The sequence below is a fragment of the Oncorhynchus clarkii genome, chromosome 9, assembly GCF_045791955.1.
Source record: "Oncorhynchus clarkii lewisi isolate Uvic-CL-2024 chromosome 9, UVic_Ocla_1.0, whole genome shotgun sequence".
Lineage (NCBI taxonomy): Eukaryota > Metazoa > Chordata > Actinopteri > Salmoniformes > Salmonidae > Oncorhynchus > Oncorhynchus clarkii.
In genome coordinates, this window is record NC_092155.1 from 44,310,158 (window position 1) to 44,329,767 (window position 19,610).

Sequence of the window (19,610 nt, forward strand, 5' to 3'; positions counted from 1 at the left end):
AAACCCTATTGAGTTTGTGGGTACTAAGGGAACCGATAAAAATTTTCATAATAAAGTCAAAGAAATTGTGGAATAGTGTCCACCTAAGTCTCAATTTTTGATAGTGACTCTAAACAGGAACAGAAAGTTAAGGCTCTATTCAATCCGTATTGCGTGATTTCAGCATTACAGCGTGATTGAAATTTAAAGGCAATGTTCCCATGTTAGTGAAAACTGCATTCACGGTAAACACTGCATATGTCAGCTCAATGGAAAATGACCTTTAAATGTCTATCACGCAATCTGTAATGCTTGAGCGATACAGATTGAACAGAGCCCCCCCCGTTAATCTTTCTGAAATGGACACTATTTATCAACTCAGCGTACAGTAAAGGATGTATCATATAGAGACAAGAAAAATATCAGAGGGTTCATTAACCCAATAAAACATATCTGATACCTCTCTTGGCTTCTCTTACTGTTTTCTGACCATATGAACAGTGTCAGGTTATTTATGCCACCATATAGACCTAATAACCAGCTATTTATTAACTAGAGATAACATGCTGTAATTATTACCAATCATATCCTTTTTGAGCCCAGGTTGGAGTGTAGTAAAAACGTTTTTTTATTTTTTATATCAAGATAGAAACCCAGAAACGGAACATACTGTATCACAGAGAAACAGAAAAGAGGAATACTGCTCTCTATTGTCCTGCTCCTCATGGCTTTTTGCCAGATGTCTAATGCTGTTCTTATCATGGTAAGTGTCAATCAGCACTTTGGGAAAAACTGAGCTTTTATGAATATGTACTTGAATGAGATTTGATGCATCCACCCCGATATGTTTATCTAACTTTGTAAATCAGTAGATTTTTTTGTTGTTCTTTCTAACATCACTCTTAGAGAGTGAGCTGGACACTATTATACCCATTGTGCCTAGCTGCTGCAATGATCCATTTTTGTGTTCTATTCTCTCGCGAGGAAGGAGATGTCCTATTCTCTCTGGAATCAGTGAGGAAACGTTGCTGGACAGTGAAGGGAGCTTTAAGTAAGACCAGCACAGTGGCTGTGTGCACACACCTTTCTCTCCCCGAAGAATTCATGCCTTTGTGCCAAAGCAAGGACGCCGGGGTATCCTTCGTAAGGTTAGGTGAGTTAAAGCTGCACTCCGTAAAATTTTCCAGTAGGGGGCACTCGTGAGTAAAACTGCATCCGGAGCCTAGATGAGGACCGGGTTGGGAAAACAAACTATCTAATTAGCAACTGAGCTTCCAAACTGTAATTTTGAAAAGGAAGGAGTGACCCGATGATTGGTTGGGTGAAAAACATTGGCATTTTACCATTTATTTTCAAATATGGATAATAAAGTGTTGAAAGTCCATTGGCTAATTAGTGGATTCTTTCTGTAATATTGTGAAAAACTATAAATACCGTGTGTGTGCATGCACACGCTTCTAAATGTACAGTATTTAGATGTCGGTATGCGTTTGTATAAATACTTAAGGGAATATTATCTGTGCTAATTGTAGTGGTTGTGAACAGCAGGTGTGGCTGACCATTCACATGCCTGTGAGATCTGCACATTTGCTACCTGTACTGGCTGTTAAAAGGGACACCTGCCAACCTTTCTAAAAGACGACATCCCATTTCATTTGTTTTTGTCAGTTTCAAGCAAAATATGTTTGTAGTAAGATTAATATTTGTCAATTGCTGTAGTTGCTGGTTCTCACCATGTCAGATTCTAATAAGCTTTATACTCATACTGTTAGTGGTCATGGCATCTCAGTCTATGCACTAGAGAAGCAGATATGAAAGACATTTTTGTATCAGCCAGTTGAATAGTTCTAATTAATTATTCTCTCACTTCCCCTGTTATTGACTGATTATGTGTATAGGAGACTCCACTAAAAATGTATTTCAATTAAATGTATTCACTAAGTAAAATATTCATAATAAATTATGGTACGGTCTTATCACTGCAGAAAAGTGTACACAGATACCATTTTAAGGTTTTATTTTTGGAGTACAAAATGTGGTATACAAGAACTAGTTCCATAAATACAAATACTCAAGTTTAGAACTTGAAGAATGAAAAGTGAGTTTCTAATCCTAAACATCAGATACAAACATGATGCCGATGACACTTTGGTTTGAAGGTTACAGCAGGTTTCAAAGTCTATAAAAAAGGCCTGCAGGACATGATGCAGTGATGACCAAAAAAAACATTGAGTGATTATCTATTAAAATCTGCATTTCATTGTGTAAACGATCCCTTCAATATGATACCGAGCACAAAATGGAATTGGGAATGGTGCTTTTCCCAAAAAATTTATTAATTTAGATCACTAAAATCTATTCAAATGTCACAGGTTTTTTAACCAAAATAGGTGGGGGAACCTGAACGTCCCTCCATGTTCCTGTCCAATTAAAACCCTAGTAGTTTATCACACAAAATAATACAAACTTGGAATGACAGTTGATTTTTCTTAGTTTCACACTAGAGTTTGTAAGAGTAATCGATTGCCATTTCCCCAGACTTCTGGAGGCCAGGGACCCTACCTGGTGGCTAGTTTGACAGACAACTACATATGGTTAAGGCTTGTCCATTTGAAAATGTCATTGACACAGGACAATAAATTAAGAAAGCAAACTAAATTATTCAAATTTAGAATCCTTAAAAACACCCGTTTTCTAAAAACACAAGAAGCAAGAAATAAAAAGGATGCAATGATTTTAGGCTATTTTGTTGAATTTATATACAAAAATAGTTCAGAAAGTATCACAACCCACCTATTCAAGGCGTGAACTGTAACATTTTGTGTACTGTCCTGTGCAGTGGATGGTGTTTATAACCTAAACTCTAAATACAGTCCTAGGCAGGTTAACCACTTTCCCGCCAAGACGGAAATACCCAAAACGCCAACTTCCAGTCAAGAATCAAATATACACCGAGTGTACAAAACATTAAGAACACTTTCCTAATATCGAGTTGCACCCCCCTAATTTTGCCCTCAGAACAGCCTCAATTTGTCAGGGCATAGCTTTCACCTGGATTCACCAGTCTATGTCATGGAAAGAGCAGGTGTTGTGTTTTGTAAACTCACGTGTATATTATCAATGGAGAAGTAATCCAGATGCAACTACCTCACAATTTAAAAAAATGACTTACAGAAAGCTCCGCAACTTGTGACTGTCAAGTATATAAACTCAGCAAAAAAAAAAAAGAAACGGCCCTTTTCAAGACCCTGTTTTTCAAAGATTATTTTGATTTTTACGAATTACTTCACAGATCTTCATTGTAAAGGGTTTAAACACTGTTTCCCATGCATGTTCAATGACCCAAACAATTAATGAACAAGCACCTGTGGAACGGTCGTTAAGACACTAACAGCTTACAGACGGTAGGCAATTAAGGTCACAGTTATGAAAACTTAGGACACGAGGCCTTTCTACGGTCTCAAAAACACCAAAAGAAAGATGCCCAGGGTCCCTGATCATCTGCGTAAAAGTGCCATAGGCATGCTGCAAGGAGACATGAAGACTGCAGATGTGGCCAGGGCAATAAATTTTAACGTCCGTACTGTGAGATGCCTCAGACAGCACTACAGGGAGACAGGACAGACAGCTGATCGTCTTTGCAGTGGCAGACCACGTGTAACAACACCTGCATAGGATCGGAACATCCGAACATCACACCTGCGGGACAGGTACAGGATGGCAACAACTGCCCGAGTTACACCAGGAACGCACAATCCCTCCATCAGTGCTCAGAATGTCCACAATAGGCTGAGAGGCTGGACTGAGGGCTTGTAGGCCTGTTGTAAGGCAGGTCCTCACCAGACATCACCGGCAACAACGTCGCCTATGGGCTCAAACCCATGTCGCTGGACCAGACAGGACTGGCAAAAAGTGCTCTTCACTGATGAGTTGCGGTTTTATCTCACCAGGGGTGATGGTCGGATTCGCGTTTATTGTCAAAGGAATGAGCGTTACACCGAGGCCTGTACTCTGGAGCGGGATCGATTTGGAGGTGGACGGTCACAGCATCATCGGACTGAGCTTGTTGTCATTGCAGGCAATCTCAATGCTGTGCGTTACAGGGAAGACATCCTCCGTCATGTGGTACCCTTCCTGCAGGCTCATCCTGACATGAACCTCCAGCATGACAATGCCACCAGATCTCAGGGCTAGGGCCATTCCCCCCAGAAATGTCCAGGAACTTGCAGGTGCCTTGGTGGAAGAGTGGGGTAACATCTCACAGCAAGAACTTGCAAATCTGGTGCAGTCCATGAGGAGGAGATGCACTGCAGTACTTAATGCAGCTGGTGGCCACACCAGATACTGACTGTTACGTTTGACCCCCCCTTTGTTCAGGGACACATTATTCAATTTTTGTTAGTCACATGTCTGTGGAACTTGTTCAGTTTGTATCAGTTGTTGAATCTTATGTTCATATAAATATGTACATGTTAAGTTTGTTGAAAATAAAAGCAGTTGACAGTGAGAAGACGTTTCTTTTATGCTGAGTTCATATTTTTAAACCTCCCACTTCAGGCTGGATGTGCATTTCCTTTTAATTTAGCAAATATGCGCCTCATATTTTAACTCTGCATTGTTGGGAATGGGCTCGTAAGTAAGCATTTCACTGTAAAGTCTACACCTGTTGTATTTGGTGCATGTGACATGTGTAGTTCATAAATGCATAATCTGAGCAGAATTACTTTACCTCAATTAGCCACAAAATCCTAGTTTGAAAGAGGCTGTTTACTGGAAGCTGTGCGGTGCCATTTTCCCTACATTTTCCCCCATGTGGTGCCAGCCCCCTAACAATTCGAGTTCCAACCAATGTGCTTCAGCCCCTCACTATTTGAGTGACAGCTAGCAAGACGCACACAGCAGAGAGAGAGAGCAATGACGTGATGCACATATCGGCACATATGTTATGTAGTACGCAATTTTCAGGGACCACTTTTGGCTCGTGAGCGCTACTTTCAGAATTACTGGCTAAAAAAGTATACAGATGTACCAGAGAATCTCTAACTACTAGTAACGGCATTTATGAACTTAAGTACCACCTTGTCCATTTGAGTCTAGCTGGATAAGTTCCTTGTGCACAGTACAACATCCACAGTACAACTCATTCAGTAGCTAACGGTTCCTGCATTGCATAGGAGAGTCCAAAGAGGCAAAGCTCTAAACTCAGATAGCGTTGTCAATATGCTATGGACCATCAGCTTCTATGAAACAGAGACACCTTTCGTCCATCCTCCACCCCAGTGGGACCAACCTGCCACAGCGGTAGGCTTGAGCCTGGTCAGAGTACCGTATAAATATGGTGTTCTGGACACTTTCCGGCAGTGTGGAGTGGCTCCAGAGAGGAGGGGTTACGAGTCTCTCAGCATACTGATCTCGGCAAAGAGCTTGAGCGCAGGCCCCAGTTTGATGTTCATGGTGCCCATGAGGTGGTCCTCTTTCAGCAGCAGCAAGGACTGGCCGTCGATCTCCTGCGAGCGGAACTCCTCGGCTATCGCCAGGCATCCTGGGAATATAAACAAACAGCCTGATGAGTTAGCTTTATAGGAAAGATATATATTAAAAGAATAACATTACACATAACCACCAGGTTCCAGGCTCCAGGTTCCAAGTCTTTTCTAAAAATCACTCCTGCTTGATTTATGACAGGGGTCAGGTCAGCAATTTTGTTCGTGGAACCGATATTTATGTTTTAGTGTTGAAACAAACTTTGATTTAATTTGTATTTCAACTAATCAAAAGACTAAGTTTGTTGACTGAAGTAGGTATGTTACTACTGGGCTAAAACAAAAGCCTTGCACACCCTGCATTTCTCCAAAAGCAAGGTTGGTGACCACTGTTGTATTGGGCTGCTACTCTGCCATTTAGAAAGAGTAAATGGAAAATGTCGCAGTGCCCACCTGGCAGGGAGCAGATGAACTCGTAGACCTCCTCCACGTTCCACTTGGCCGGGTCTCTGGGCTGGAAGTGCTGGGAAAGGAGGGGCAGCTCTTGTCCACCGCCCTCCATGTGCTCTGCCCCTCTGCCCGCCTGGGACCTGGGAGCACTAGAGCTGGCAGCAGACAGTGGGGGTGATGGCGGACCCTCGTAGCTGGACATGTCTAAACACTGGCTGAACTCTCTGTGACCAGGGTGAGAGGGGTGGCTGGACGTCACCGATCCACCCCCAGGTTGTTGCCCAGTAATGGGAGTCTGGAAACACAAAGGAAAGATTTAGCTTTGAAGTGATATGGGATTATTGCCATTCTAGCCAGAAAGAGGGTCTCAATGGAAATATGTTTTTAAAGTCATATAGTGCTTTTATTCTTGATATTTTGTGAACAGTGCCATTTCACCAGTTTTTTGGTCTCGGAGCTTGATTTCTGGTGGTTCCCATTGGATGTTCTCTGCTTCTTCAGTTTCTCCATCGTGGTTTGTCGATTTGGAAAGAGGCCCATTCGCTTTGTACACCCCACATTGTACCTGCACAAACATTTTATGGGGAAGGGGGGGGGGGGGGGGGGGGCAATGTATCAACAAGTAGCTTGGGTAACTAAGTGTTTCAAAGGCTGAGCAAGCCATTTTTTTTAAATTGTCAATTAATTAAAAAAAAAAAAATCTGACTAACAAATTAAAAGCTCAAGTAACGAATAAGCCAATTAATGTATTTGTTATTCCTGCACTTGTGTACTACTGCTGTAATTACTGCAGCAACAACTACTGGCGAAAATGTAATTCAGGATGCCTGGGGTATATTCATTAGACCACACCTTTGCTAAATGTTTTTCCAATGGAAAATAGAAGTTCAGATAGTCCCTCCCTGTTGCAGTCTGTTTCCTTCCGTTTGGTGCCTAATGAGTACAACCCAGATCTCAGTCCCAGCATCTTGTCTACCCAAGCCTTACCGTTTGGCACACACTGTGGAGCAGAACCTCTTGGATCTCTTGAAGTTGTAGGCAAAGTCCACTCTGCCACACAGCTCACACGTCAGGGTGGGCTCCTCTTGCTGCTTCAGCTCTGCACAGCAGCATGGGAACCAGGGGTAAAAATACAGTGGGTATTAACACTGAATGCCGGTTGGCATGAGAGGCACTGAGTGTGGCATGGCTTCATGTCTACAGAGGCAAGTGGTTGGCTGACTTTCCGATGTTCAGAGAGTTGACATGAGACTGATAAAACCCTAAAGACAGTCCTACAGTACGGATCAAGAAGATCCAGGTAGCCAATGCCACAATGAGAAGCTTGTAGTTCTGGGTTAATAGGCCTTTTCTCGTTTGGGCAAAAGTCCATCCTACAGCCTCTCTCCTCTGCGACCTGGATACTGATAAGTGGTCAGGGAGTGTGTCAATTCGTTAGTAGGCAAATGAAAGACGGTCCTCCACTCCCCGATAGCCTCCTTTTGGCGAGGAAGCACGTGTATCCTACAGCAGAATAGTTTTGATATCTACCACACCCCCTTTGAATCAGCTGTTGTGCATGCTTTTCTCCTCCAACAATACACATTTAAAAAACAATGTTACTTGTCCTTTTATCTATAAAATGTCTTGCACAACTAACCTAAATTTGTTTTTATCCCTTTACACATTTATTGTAAACGTAATTTGCAAGTGGAGGAGCTTCTCATTTCGTATAAGCGCATCTTCGTCCACATTCAGTCTCCTCGACCGCCTCTCCTCGGTTACCTTTGACCTTTTTGTAAAGGAGGCAAGAGAAGACGGAGGAGAGAGGACGCAGGAGTTGAGCAAATCTAATTGAGAAAAGGCCATAGAAGTGGGCCAAGCAAGATGTCTTCTGGCTGGTCCTTTACCTTGCTGTGATAGGTCCTCCATCTCAGAGTCAGTGGTGCTGTTGGAGGAGGTCGTCGTCTTCTCAGAATCAGAGTGCGTCTGCTGTTTGTGTTTCTTCAGGTTCTCGATCAGCAACGACAACGGGCGTTCCACCTGAAAGGACAGAGACAATTCACGTCACACATGCTGCTTACACCGGTGGTAAAATGCTGTACACTACACAATGATATGAATGGTTTAGTCTCATTTAGTCCACTAGAAGGAAATGCACTACTGGTCATGTACATGGATAACTATGTGTCCTCATGGTTCAGTTGACTCCAAAACAGGCGTACAGGGGCAGATAACGCTGGTCAATTATTTGCCCAGTGGGCCTGTCTAACTTCTGTTTTTTTGCGCAAAATGATTCTTATTCGGCTAATAATGGGGGCCTAAAAAAAAAGAAGAAATGGGCCAGTGTGGGGACCAAGAGGAAGAGAGTGTTAGAAATGCCATGGCCGATTTCTGGTCCCAGTCCGCCTGTGTGTGTGTATGTGTGTGTGTCTCTGCTTCTGAAGAGCCATGTGCCCAGTGGGTGGAAAGCTTCTTCAGAATCCTACTCACAGGGAAAGGCTCTGCTCCCTCCTGGATCACAAATCCCTCAATAAAGTGGGTGAGGATCTGGGGTTTCACTATGGCTTGAGGCAGTTTGCTCTCGCCATTCTGTGGGGTACTGCCTGTCACCATGGGCGCATTGTTCCCATTCCCTGAGGTCATGACTGGAAGTGAGCCTGCACCTGGTTGCGCATTCAGCCACTCAGCGTCTCCCTTACCTGCTGGCATAATGGCATATTTGTGAGTAAATAAAAAGGAAATATTTGTGTAAAATGTTAACTGGCGTGCAGGAGTCAGTGCTGAAGTAATAATAATAATAATAATAATAATAATAATAATAAAGAGAGAATGACCAATCATGTAACAATAATGATGAATATGGACATGTTTTACGCAGTGAAGAATTAATGATTCTAGAAGAAAATCTGGAACACTTTCGAAATTGTTTTGTTTATTTTCCTCCCCGCATCATTCTACATCTACAAAAAAAAACTACTTTCGTCAACAAAACAATTAAGAATAGTAAGTGTATTTAATACAAAGAATATGTACTGTATCAACTAATCATGAATGATCATTGCGCAAGGTGCTTATTGTCCCACATGCGTATTGTTCCTAATAAATGACGGTATAAAAGTGCAAAGGTTTCGTCGACATCATTAAAACTACATTGAGAAACGCACCACAATAAATGACAAATATAGACGCTCTGATTCTAACGTCCCGGTCAACACCGGAGCGAAAGCACACCCAAAGACAGTACTCCGTGGCACACCCCTTTGTTCCACTGCTCCGAGCAACCCTTCCGTTCATATCCCGTCCGCCAAGGCAACATGGAGCAAACAAATCATGTTCTCAAACATTTCACAAATATTCTGTGGAAATACGCACCCGTTACATAAGTAGAAACTACACAAGCAATGCAATCACATCGACACTTTTTCGTATGCTTTCTTCAGTTTGTTCGGCACTATTATCCCTGCAAAAGTACACAAGCAAGTAGCCTTTGTATGCCTGAACTGAATAGAAAATAAAGCGCCCCCACCATTGGACCACGCAACTTGGAATGTGATCCAATGGTGACGAGTAGCTCAAAATCACTCCCTCTCTGATTGGTTGGACTGGCTGACTATATTTTCCACTCCCACTGCTTTCCAGTACAATCTACCACATTGGTGGTTTGATTAAAATGAACCGCGGAACACTGGTATATGGCCCGTGACATGAACAAGCAAAAGTGGGAGGAGCGCCCTTCTCTATTCGAACAGTAACAGTAGTTGTCCATATAATAAAAGTTTTAATTTGTTTAACTATTTAACTACTTTTCATTGAAATGGCAGATAGTTGTTATCAAAATATCAATTTGAAATTTGAAAACACAAATGTCACTTTTGTTTTGAGCCGACTTGGCCGTTGGCCAGAGGGACCCTGGCTCACTGCCGGGAGGCAGCTCTGTACCAAAGAGAATGTAATAAACTTTCACCCATTGCAAACTCTTCCCACCTGGGAAACCTGGTCCAGATAATCGAATCCCCTCAATATTTGAGAACTATATTGGCAAGACAGAATTGAACGCCTGTATGTAAAAATAGCATATTTTCATAGATTTAGTGACAAATGTTTGGAATGGGGAAAATTGAGAGATGGATTTTCTCCACTTTTGAGCTATGGGCCTAAAGGTATAGGACCTCCAACTCTTCCATGACTTGTCATTATGTCAAAATATACCACGAATAGTAAAGACTGTGTTAAATTACATGTCATGACATATACATAGCACGTTTTACTGACACAAGTATTATTTAATTCAGCTGTCTGTCACAAGATGTCCACAGGCAGACATGCTGGCCTAGGCTTGAGGGTGGACCAAGGTTTTAGGCATCACTGGACATGCTAGATCAAGGTTGTAATTATGACCACCTAACAGTTACACTTAGAGGAGGATTGTGCCATGATCACATGGTGTACTGCTGTGATTCAGAGTAGCCAAGTAGCAGTGGCGGCCACTTCAGTCTCTGCAGAGTAATAGCATCCGGGCCTCTTGAAAGTATATTATTCATGTTTGAATGTCTGAGTGGATGTGTCTCACTCAGATACACCTGTCAGACATGACGAGCCTTTAGGAAATAAAGCACTCCCACAATTGGCCAGCGCAACTTGGAATGTGATTCAATGGCTGCGAGTAGCTCAAAAGGAGTACCTCTCTGATTGGTGGACTTTATTTCCCCTCACTGCTTTCCGGTGCACCGGTATATGGCCCGTGACGTGAACAGGCAAAAGTGGAAGGAGCGCCCTTCTCAAATCGAACAATTAGAGTAATTGTCCATGTAATATATGTTAGAATTTTCAAACAATTTTTCATTGGGATGGAAGATTTAAAAAAAAATAAAAATATCACTTTTGCATTTGAAAACACAAATGTCACTTTTGTTTTGAGCCGACTTGTATACAAATTCTTTTCACCTGCTGCAAACTCTTCCCACCGGGATAACTTGGTCCAGATAATCGAATTCCCTCAATATTTGAGAAATAAGACGGAAGCGGAAGCCTGAAAACTTTCATATGGCGGGAGTGACAAAGCCTGGCCCTTTCCCGTAATTATGGCTAAAGCTGTCACGTTCCCCCAAGTGGCAAGGTAGGACAATGGACTCTGGGCCATGACAGATTTAGTATCAGTCAGGGCTTCTGGTTATCCATAAGTCCAATGACTTAGAGATGCAACCTGTGACATATAAAATATAATATCTACCTCCAGTGGGTGTGGTGGGGTTGCTGGGATCCGATGGGCATTGCTCAATAGTGATGACCTCAAGAATAGGAGGGGCTGTTGGCTGCTGTATGAGGGGAGTGGAGCTGTTCTCCGTGACTACCTCAGACGTGGGCAGCTCCTTGCCAGCACTATCCTGAACCAGCTGAGAGGCTGGTGTAAGAGCAGTTGGCTGGATCTGGAGGTCTACTGCAGCCATCTGCACTAACTTGGTGTTGGGCAGCGGAGCAGCCTGGGTCTGGGTGACCACAGGGGATGGCCCGTTGTGGGTAAGAATCTGGGGACTGACGGTAGAGTGAAAGATGGTGGCCTGCTGGCTAGGAACATTGGCAGAGACAAATGGTTTGGGAAGTACAGGGACGGGGCCCTCCTTGGGCGGGGGCTGGATAGCCAGGGCCTGTAGCATCTGGGCCTGAGAGTGACTGTGGATGGAGGCTGAGTGTAGCACTGGGGCCTGGCCCCTCAGAGAAAGCTGCTGGGTCTGGTGTCGCTGCTGCTGGAACACAAACTGCTGCTGTTTTTGCTGCTGCAGAAACTGGTGCGTCTGGATTTGTGCGTACGCTGTAAAAAAACAAACACATAAATCAACATTAGTCTTTAAACTAAGAAATATCAGGTTTATTTCACAAAACAAACAATAAAATGTAGCTACCCTCGTACGTAATTCTTAGTTGGGATTTGGCCCTAAATGACTAAGCCTCAGACATATCTTACATTGGTTACCACAGCAATAACTTCCCAAACAAACAGACACCCCAGGGCATGTTCATCTTTGGCTTCAGTCAGTCAAGCCTGGATTAATCCTCACTCTCATAAAATGTGTTTATACGCAGAACAATAGGTTCCCTGAGGCCAAACACATGACCATGGTCTGTGGAACTAGAGAAGATAAACATCTGGGGAAAAGAGCCATTGATGTAGTCTTAGGCGTACGAGTAACAGGACACTTAAAGACAGCTTCCCGTTTTCAAAAACATTGCCGCCTTCCACATCAGAGTCTTGCAAGCGCTGCAGTTTGTAAAGGTCTGTGGTTACTACGGACGTTCACTTATAGGAGAGCGAAACCCAAATCAAAACACCATCGAAGCCATGTTATGGCTAGTGACTTTGAATGTCTTTGAGTATCATGAAAAGTGCTATACAAATAAATATTGTATTAGTGAAATTAGGATTTTATGTGTAGTCTCTTAAAGGTCCAATGCAGGCGTTTTTATCTCAATATCAAATCATTTCTGGGTAACAATTAAGTATCTCACTGTGATTGTTTTCAATTCAAATTGTCAAAAATCAACAAAAATAGCTTCTCAGCAAACAACAATTTCTCAAGCAAGAATTTAGCTAGGACTGTCTGGGAGTGGTCTGAATGGGGAGGGAAAAACTGAAAATGTGCTGTTATTGGCAGAGAGGTTTGGAACTCTGTTTCTTAGTGGTCTACCAACTAATTTACCACATGGTGATGCCACCACGGAAGGCCAGAACTCCCACCAAAACAGCTCTTACACTAAAGGGGCATTAGTCATTTTCACAATTTCACAGTATTATTGCAACATCATAGCGTGGAAATATAAAACACTGGCAATCACGTTTTTGACTGCACTGGGCCTTTAACAGAAAACCATGGTAAACTAAAACGAACCTGTAAATAAATAGTCCTGAGTTTCTTTAATGGATGTGTCCCCTAAATCATGTACTGTATGCCAACCATGACTGTAAAGCTAATACCTTTGACATCCCCTTCAGCCCGTTTGTATCGCGCCACCACAGAGTCTGTCTTCAGGTGAATGTATCCAGTCAACTGTGTCTCATTCTACACACATGACACGCTCAACTCAATGGGACCTATCGGTGAAACAGCTGTTGTCCTCCATGCATGAAGCCCAATCACTTTTGATTGGATGTGTGCAGTAGATGCCTCTACTGCATGTGAAGAGCAGCAATTTCTGGAGGGGCAGCACGTCTCGTGATCATTAGCCTTCTTGGTTTCCTCTGCTGTGGTCCACTCATAGAATGCCTGCCTCACCATTTATAAGTACCTCAGTCAGGCCCCAAACTGGTGGAAACAAAGGCCTTTTTGACAACTCACTCTGCTGTGGTTTGGGGATTATTCTGTGGAAACTCTTCTACAGCCACTAGTTATGTGACAACTCCTTTAAAGCGGTGTGCCAGCCTTCCCTCCAATGTTCACACACCACTTACATGTGTTACACTGCCAAGTCTAAAAGCTTCAAACTGGCTAGCTGCGGGGACTGCTTTGTGTCCAATTCAATATTGCGACTTTGGGTCCAGACCGCAGTCTACTTTTGGTTTTACACATATCAATAAATTATTGAATCTAGCACACAATGTTCCGTACATGAACCAATTGAGCCGGTCAAAATAACCCAACAGACGCAACCCTTACAGGAAAATCACATGATTTCACATGTGGAAAATGTGAAATCATATGAAAACATGTGTTTTTGGGACACTTCACATGCATTCACATGTGAAATTCATTTGGTTTTTCCATAAGGAAATAAATACCACCAACAATATTTTTATAAAACAGTAGCGCAACCCCTTGTGGCATGCATTTTAATCGGAAACAGAAGTTTCTGCCTCTGATCTATTGATTTTGGACGCTGAGATGGGGGGGGGGGGGGGGGGGGGGTGGGCGGTGTTCCTGTGCGCACATGGTGACAGAGGGGAAGATGTGCAGCACTGAGGGGCGTCCCACCAGCCAGCCCCCATCTGGAAGTAGCTCATTAGGAGTAGCTCAGACCCATGGGTCAAGCCTTCAGCCGTATCCTCCACTGCAGCCTTGCCCTCCTCACCTTTAGCAACACTAGGGAAACCGTCTGGTTTGGCTTAGGGCTGCTTAAAGCTCTAGTGCTGCAGGAAGGAGGTGACTGTATAAGATGGTGTTTGGGATATCCCTTTTATCCCAACTACTAATGAGATTCTCATGGGGGAAAAAGGTCTCTCCTCCTCGTGCAACAGTTCAGCTTATAACAGTGTTCGAACTTCAACTTTTACTTTTACTTCACTACATTCCTAAAGAAAATAATGTACTTTTTACTCCATACATTTTCCCTGGCAGCCAAAAGTACTCTTTACATTTTAAATGCTTAGCAGGACATAAAACGGTCCAATTCACACACTTATCAAAAGAACATCCCTGGTCATCCCTACTGCCTCTGATCTGGTGGACTCACAAAACACAAATGCTTTGTTTGTAAAGGATTTCAGAGTGTTTGAGTGTGCCCCTAGCTATCCATAAATAAAACATTTAATTGTGCCATCTACTTTGCTTAATTTAAGGAATGTTTTATTGTTAGTACTTTTACTTTTGATACTTAAGTATATTTTAGCGAATACATTTACTTTTGATAGTTAAATATATTTAAAACAAAATACTTTTAGACTTTTACTCAAGTAGTATTTTACTGGGTGACTTTCACTTTCACTTGAGTAATTTTCTATTAAGGTATCTTTACTTTTACTCAAGTATGACAATTTGGTACTTTTATCCACCACTGGTCAAGGAACTCTGCATATTAGAACTAAGCCGAGTGTACTGCTGCTGTGTTTTGAAGCCGTCAGTCGTCTTGCCATTAAGACTACTTTTAGAACCCTTCTCTGCCATATTTGCTCCGTTTTGGAGCTGTAACTGGGGTCTGGCTGAGGCTTGCCGTCTGATCCTAGGCCATTTCCCCTTTACGTCCTGTAATAATAATACATTTCCTCTGTAAGTGGGTCCACGTGAATAGGGCTGGCAGTCTAATGAAGGATTGGCCTGCATTTACAGTAAAGCTTTCTCTTGGATAGGTCTGACAGATAGCCCTGTGCCGGCCTGGTGATGTGGTATGGAAGTAGAACTCAAAAGGACCTGTAGCGGAGACAAGGTTATGGAAGTGTCTTTTGACGAAATTGTGTGGTAAAAACACCTCTTTAGACTTGCTCTAACTGTGTGTGAAATTTGATTTATCTATAGCAAAAGTAGAAAATCAACAGCGCCCTGCCCTGGCTACAGCTACATGCCCTACTGTTATCATGTTTATGTAACCGTGTTGGTGTCATCATACACCACCTACATTCAGGCTAATATAACAATTACTATTAAACCTATGCTTCTTTGTTATGCTAACCTTGAACAGGGCGCTTTGAGTGTGGTCTACCTGGGCTGATGAGGGGGTGACTGCTGACGGCCATCACACTGCGGCTCATGGTCACCAAGTGGCCCTCACCTTTCTGCCCCCCCTCTGATGGGGCCGCCAGGGACCCCAGTTGTGCTCCCTGCGGCCCCTGGGTTGGATCCCTGAGCTGACCAGCCAGGGAGACTTGGGCCCCTCCAGACATCTGTTTGAGATGAAGGCCCTGGAGCTGAGAGGAGGAGTGGGCCCCCTGCTGACTACAGATGGCAAGGTTCTGCACCTATGGGAAAAGGAGATTTAAAACATCATCATGGGAAAAATTCCAATTGGACAAAAGTATGTTCTCTCCTCGACTCCTCCGTGACCCGGAAACCAATGGGTGATCGAGGAGAGTGCCAATTCGTTAGCAGGCAAACAAAGGAGCAGGGAGTAGTGCTGCCTCACTCACCTCACTTTTTTCAATTTCCGAATAGTCAGAGCTGGTCAAAAATACTTATGGAAAATTAATTCTGATAAATTCTAAATAAATTATATTTAATCACCACTGATTAAAAATGAAAATGATAGAATGACAAACAAAATAAATCTGTAGGCTGTAGCAGCCTATAGATACAGATGTAGGATCTTAATTTCAGCCAGTTTGCTACAGCAGGAAAATAAACCTGCAGCAACAGGAATTGTGAATTGCTATATGTATTATAATTAATTACATTTTTGTAGGGGTTGATACATTTTTCATTAGGGCAATCAAGTCTGAAATTTCTAAGTGGAAATGACAAACTTTAGATGCTTTTTTAAAACTCAAATACACTACAAGTTTGCATTTCTGAGGCTGATGAACTTATCCTTGATATAAAGCCAGTGCTTGATTGCTTGATATCATATCGCTTGATGGTTTTTGCGACTGTGGTCGAAGAAACTTTCAAAGTTCTTGAAATGTTCCGCATTGACTGACCTTCATGTCTTAAAGTAATGATGGACTGTCGTTTCTCTTTGATTATTTGAGCTGTTCTTGCCATAATATGGACTTGTCTTTTACCAAATAGGGCCATCTTCTGTATACCACCCCTACCTTGTCACAACACAACTGATTGGCTCAAACACACTAAGATGGAAATAAATTCCACAAATTATCTTTTAACAAGGCACACCTGTTAATTGAAATGCATTCCAGGTGACTACCCCATGAAGCTGGTTGAGAGAATGCCAAGAGTGTGCAAAGCTGTCAAAAAGGAAAATGGTGCATACTTAAAAAATCTCAAATATAACACTTTTTTGGGTACTACATGATTCCACACTGTAGAAAATAGTAAAAAATAAAGAAAAACCCTTGAATGAGTAGGTGTGTCCAAACTTTTGACTGGTACTGTATATCACAGAAGACTGAAATATAACCGAATCGCTTGACATAGAAATACTGTATTTTCGGTGGTAAATTTTTTGGTTGTTCATTAATTATACATTTATGAAAAATATTCATAACATTCCACCCATGAGGCCACTAGAGGGCGATTTGGTCATTTGACTGTAGGAAGGGCTTCTTCGCTCACGAAACAGAAGATCTAAAGGCATATTCCCATGAAACTGATTGAGATCAAATTATTGGCATGCAGTTTGGACATTTCACCAGTAAAACGTATAGAATTATCATTCAAGATTTACAGAGATGATGGTCTATTTGGATATTAGGTATACCTAACAAGTGTTTTGCGTATTAAAAATAGCAACTATTCTTGAGACAATGTGTGGGCATAGGCAGACGTTGCAAATGGATGAAGCATTTTATGCATAGGTCTGTTCTACCATGATATTCAATAGGCTACATCTGTCAGTAGGCTACAAATTTTGATTGACAAATTCAAAGATAGAACTACACCACTGCAAATAAAAATGTGTTCTTAACTGACTTGCCTAGTTAAATAAAGGTACAAAAATAAAAAGGAGAAGGAGAAACACATTTAAAAACAATATTTTACTCATCCTTTTATCTATAAAATCTCTTGCACAACTAGCTACATCTGTTATTATCACCTTACATATTTATTTGGGGATTCTGCCCCTGTAAACATAATTTGTCTGATGACCAGTGATTGGAGAACGACAGTCTCAATTCATACAAGCTCATTTGTTTCCACGTTTCCTCTCCTTGCAGATGGAGGAGACGAGGCGAGAAAAAACTATTGGGATTCTCCCATAGTCGGACTCCTGAGTGCCGCAAGACACTGCATCTCAGTGTTAGAGGTGTCACTACAGACACCCTGGTTCAATTCCAGGCTGTATGACAATCGGATGTGATTGAGAGTCCCATTGGGCTGTGCACAATTGGCCCAGCATCACCGGGTTTGGCCGGTGTAGGCAGTCATTGTACATAAGAATTTGTTCTTAACTGACTTGCCTAGTTAAATAAAGGTACAAAACAAAAAAATTGAATCCAATTGTGTGCATGTGTGTGCTCATTGGGGTTGTGAATGGATGTTGTGTGTGGTGAATATTACCTGTGCACTAGCAGATTGTTGGTTGGTGGCAGACTGTGATGAGGCTGCTGATTGGACAGTGGCAACAGCTGCAGTTGGGGTGAAGATGAGCTGGGAGAACAAAACAATATTGGCACTAAGACAGCTCCAAATCAGGACCAGCTAAGCCCTCAGCTAAAGTTGGTGTTATCCCACTGAGCTATTGAGGCCAAAAAACAACAGTAACAAAGCTCTTTCAACTGAATCTCGCCATCCATGAATTACATGGCTAAGGCATTTTCTTCCCTGGCAGCAATTTGATTTTGAACAAGGCCAGCCATGTGCAGCCTTGCACTGTGTTATTCTGATCTAAGATGGATAGCAACTCAAGGATGCTTGATGGTTTCAGAGAGGAAAGAGTTGTCAACAACAAAAAACATGACTATCCACTATGGCTCCTGTCCAAAAAAATCATACGAGGAACCTCAGTATATCTGCCAGTAAAAACACAACTGACACACAAGTTTTGAGTCTTGTTTTCCTTCTAAATTACCCTCTGCTGTGCCACATATCTATACCCTGGCCACATGAAGGAAATCATAATATTAAATCATATGGAAAACAGAGTACTCTATTCTAGTCAAGTCCATCCTATTCAACTATTGCTGTACATATTCTATTCTTTCCTACGTATTCTTCAGATAAACTATACAGTTGAAGTCAGAAGTTTTACATACAGCCAGACGACCATATACTTAGGTTGGAGTCATTAAAACTAGTTTTTCAACCACTCCACAAATTTCTTGTTAACAAACTATAGTTTTGGCAAGTCATTTAGGACATCTACTTTGCGCATGACACCAGTAATTTTTCCAAAAATCGTTTACAGACAGATTTTTTCACTTATAACTCACTGTATCACAACTCCAGTGGGTCAGAAGTTTACATGCACTAAGTTGACTGTGTCTTCAAACAGCGTGAACATTTCCAGAAAATTATGCAATGACTTTAGAAGCTTCCAATAGGCTAATTGACGTAATTTGAGTCAATTGGAGGTGTACCTGTGGATGTATTTCAAGGCCTACCTTCAAACTCAGTGCATCTTTGCTTGACATCATGGAAAAATCAAAAGAAATCAGCCAAGACCTCAGATTTTTTTTTTGTAGACCTCCACAAGTCTGGTTCATCCGCAAGTATAAACACCAGGGGACCACGCAGCCGTCATACCACTTAGGAAGGAGACACATTCTGTCTCTTAGAGATGAACGCACTTTGGTGCGAAAAGTGCAAATCAATCCCAGAACAACAGCAAAGGACCTTGTGAAGATGCTGGAAGAAACAGGTATAAAAGTATCTATATCCACAGTAAAAAGAGTCCTATATTGACATAACCTGAAAGGCCGGACAGCAGGAAGAAGCCACTACTCCAAAACCGCCATAAAAAAGCCAGACTACGGTTTGCAACTGCACATGGGGACAAATATAGTTTTTGGAGAAATGTCCTCTGGTCTGATGAAACAAAAATACAACTGTTTGGCCATAATGACCATCGTTATGTTTGGAGGAAAAGGTGGGAGGCTTGCAAGCCGATTAACACCATCCCAACAGTGAAGCACAGGGGTTGCAGCGTCATGTTGTGGGGGTGCTTTGCTGCAGGAGAGACCTGGGGACTTCACAAAATAGATGGCATCTTGAGGAAGGCAAATGATTTGGATATATTGAAGCAACATCTCAAGACATCAGTTAGGAAGTTAAAGATTGGTCGCAAATGGGTGTTCCAAATGGGCAATGACCCCAAGCATACTTCCAAAGTTGTGGTAAAATGGCTTTAACCTCTTTGATCTCTAGGGGCGCTATTTCATTTTTGGATAAAAAACGTTCC

General features: G+C 42.2%; 1 protein-coding gene across 5 annotated transcripts in view; it reads right to left on the reverse strand.

Moving 5' to 3' along the window:
• Nucleotides 1-1,979: 1,979 nt before the first annotated feature.
• LOC139416376 (polyhomeotic-like protein 2) overlaps nt 1,980-19,610 on the reverse strand; it is a 47,956-nt gene continuing 30,325 nt past the window's right edge. The window contains exons 6-14 of one of the 5 annotated variants that reach the window (XM_071164925.1): nt 17,771-17,860; nt 15,369-15,555; nt 11,125-11,703; nt 8,385-8,593; nt 7,802-7,934; nt 6,900-7,011; nt 6,351-6,477; nt 5,916-6,207; nt 1,980-5,521 (exon numbers count right to left, since the gene is read on the reverse strand). In XM_071164925.1, coding sequence (XP_071021026.1) covers nt 5,367-5,521; nt 5,916-6,207; nt 6,351-6,477; nt 6,900-7,011; nt 7,802-7,934; nt 8,385-8,593; nt 11,125-11,703; nt 15,369-15,555; nt 17,771-17,860 — 1,884 coding nt within the window. In that variant the 3' untranslated portion in view covers nt 1,980-5,366. Of the gene's footprint in view, nt 5,522-5,915; nt 6,208-6,350; nt 6,478-6,899; nt 7,012-7,801; nt 7,935-8,384; nt 8,597-9,266; nt 9,446-11,124; nt 11,704-15,299; nt 15,556-17,770; nt 17,861-19,610 lie in introns of those variants that run through there. The other 4 variants (XM_071164924.1, XM_071164923.1, XM_071164922.1 and 1 more) reach the window with 4 other exon arrangements.